This window comes from Mustela nigripes, unplaced genomic scaffold (genome assembly GCF_022355385.1).
Source record: "Mustela nigripes isolate SB6536 unplaced genomic scaffold, MUSNIG.SB6536 HiC_scaffold_280, whole genome shotgun sequence".
Taxonomy (NCBI): Eukaryota; Metazoa; Chordata; class Mammalia; order Carnivora; family Mustelidae; genus Mustela; species Mustela nigripes.
Genome location: NW_026739688.1, coordinates 5,638 through 8,125, shown reverse-complemented (window position 1 = coordinate 8,125; position 2,488 = coordinate 5,638). Strand labels below are relative to the sequence as shown.

The window sequence follows — 2,488 nt, the reverse complement described above, 5'->3', positions numbered from 1 at the left end:
CATGGAGTTAGAAACTTTTCTGCAGTCTTCCTTCCCACTTCACCCCTAACTTTCCATCTTTCTCTTTCTTGTTAATTTGGGGAAATCATCAAAGGATGTGGGGGGAGTGAGAGCTATCAGCGGGCTCACCCCCCAATGCAGTAGTCTGCCAGCCAGAGTGAAGCGCCCCGTCTGACGCCGTAATCCGCCATGCTCTTCCCGTCTTCCATCCTCTTGCCATTGCAAGTCACAATCTGTTGCTCAGGCGCGATCGCGGTCTTGGTCTCGACCATCTGTTTCACCTGGGCCACTGAGCTGGACCTTCGCACCTGGAGGAGGTGCCTCTGCCCCCCATCACAGGACTGCACCAGAGTCACGGGCAGCTCCTCATCACTGGGCGTCACCACCTTGAGAGTGAGGTGGATGGTCGTCTCCTTGTCAATGCCGTAAGACGACAGCCTCCTCTGGGGCTTCAGCATCTTGGAGCCCAGCAACAGGACCTGGTCCTGCACAGGAATCTTGGTCTTCGCCCGGACGTGTTCTTTGATCTTCCTCACTGTGTCATCCGAGTTAGCAGCGAAGGTCATGGATGTCCTTCCCTCAGAAGAGACCGTCACCTGGACAACGAAGGCCAAGAGACCGCAAATCAAGGTGCCTGGAACGCCTGCCACCTTGACACCACTGTCCCCTCCGTGCCCGGCCCCGCCCTCCCTGCCTGCCTGGTCCTCCAGCTCCTATACAACAGGCTCTGTCCCTCCCTTTTGTGGAACTTCTCTTGGGGAATCTCAAGCTTTTAGCGCAGGAAAATCATTGTTTTCCTTTGCAGCCACGCCTCTCGTTCATGCCAGCGTCATCAGTGACTTCCCACATTTCGCACGCCTCCGACCCAGACAGAGGTCGTCGAATGACCAAAACTAAATCCGATCACAGAGCACGCACAGTTACATACTGGACACTAAAAACAGCCCCCAGAGAGAATTATCGACTCGTCAGCTCATGGGACGCTCATCACTGCCCTCCAAGACTACCCTGGACGGGACACATACTCTCCGGACTCCGGGTTTCTTTCTTACTGTCCTACGACCGTGTAATGACTCACACGTTATGGTGACACTGCGTTCAGTGTGACTTGTTCCCCTGGACTTCCTGCGTGTTTCTATCTACCTATTGCAGAATATGATCTCCTGCAGCTAGACCAGGGCCTCACCCACAGAAGGTACGGCCAGATCGAGGTCTTCCTTCCATAGTCTGAAGCTGGCAGTGCACCCTGTGTTGTCGCTAGCAAGCCTGGCAGGGCCTCTGTCCTGCTCTATTCAAAACCATCTTTGCAGTCTGGACGTCACAGACATTTCCTCACAGGACCGACGCCCCTCTGTGCTAAGCAGCCCCCCGATGCCAGCCCACATGTACTGCACGCGCTCCTCAAAGGCTCACGGATCTGGTCATTAACACCTTAGAGTGAAGGAGTTTTGTGTACCTCTCTTTTGGGAGGAGAAGGTGTTGAAGACCCCAGGGACCCTAATCAAAAGGAGGAGAAAAGGCTCCAGAAAATATTTCCATAGGTTCAAATCCAGCCCTGTGGGCCCAAAGCCCACTCCCACTTCCCACCATCCTCCCCTAACAGGGCCCAGTCGGGCCTGACACAGAAGAGCCCTGAGGAGCCAAACGAGGCGCTTCTATTCCCAGAACCTTCCTTCAGCTTCTATAGCGATCAGAGCCTGTCTCAGCCCCTGCAGGACGCCTTCCCAACCACTCTGCCCCCACCTCCCCAAGCTCTGTCCCTCGTGGACTCCTGAAATCACTCCCCAACCCTTGGCGGTGCTTCCCCTCTCCGCATCCCCACTTTTCAACCCCAGCTTACATGGAGGCAGGAAGTACCAGACGCCAGGTCTACAGCCAACAGAGCAGACACAGGAGGCTGAGGAGTAGGACTGGCGCCCAGCTTATGTACGAGCTGAGCTGGAAATCCCCTGCCTGAGCCACTGTGCCCACGCCCTTTGCTCTGCCATGATGTCATGTATTTTCTTTCACTTTCGCTTGGACAGAGTCATACACACAGAAAATACTCTCTGATCAAAACATTCCTCTCATCCATTCTACCCGCCCTCCTCTTCCAAACATAGGATGGTCCTTCTCTCTGGAGAACGTCCCCACTTAACAACTCAGCACTCCCAGTCATGACTTATGACTGCCCAGCCTACAGCCTTGGGCCCTCACCCACTTCAAGACCTTTACTACTTGATGGTCCTCTCCTGCTGCTTTTGAGAACCTGCCCCATGCATCACTCAGGGGCTTTCCTGAGAGCAAGGGTGCCCAGGGGAAGATGTAGAGTCCAGGAGAAATGACGTGACCATGAGCAGCCCGTTCACACCAGCCAGGCAGAGTGGGAGGCCCAGGAGAGGATGTACAGTCTGTGAGGAGTCATGAGATGACTAGCCCATTCACACCAGCCGGGCAGAGTGTGAGGCTCAGGAGAGGAGGTGGGAGTACATGAGGAGTGATGACACCG

At 55.0% G+C, this 2,488-nt stretch overlaps 1 protein-coding gene across 1 annotated transcript; it reads right to left on the bottom strand.

The window, feature by feature from the left end:
• Positions 1-6: 6 nt before the first annotated feature.
• Positions 7-2,020, bottom strand: UBD (ubiquitin D). The gene is made up of 2 exons (XM_059387197.1): positions 1,841-2,020; positions 7-596 (listed from the first exon to the last, which is right to left on the bottom strand). The coding sequence occupies exons 1-2, from the start codon at positions 1,994-1,996 to the stop codon at positions 126-128; spliced, it is 627 nt and encodes a 208-aa protein (XP_059243180.1). The 5' UTR covers positions 1,997-2,020; the 3' UTR covers positions 7-125.
• Between the last annotated feature and the right edge of the window lie 468 nt (positions 2,021-2,488).

Excerpts from the sequence above, each read along its gene's own strand:
- UBD (XM_059387197.1), bottom strand. The coding sequence starts at position 1,996 with ATGACATCATGGCAGAGCAAAGGGCGTGGGCACAGTGGCTCAGGCAGG. Across the intron at positions 597-1,840 it reads CTGGTACTTCCTGCCTCCAT|GTGACGGTCTCTTCTGAGGG; the intron begins GTAAGCTGGGGT and ends TTCGTTGTCCAG.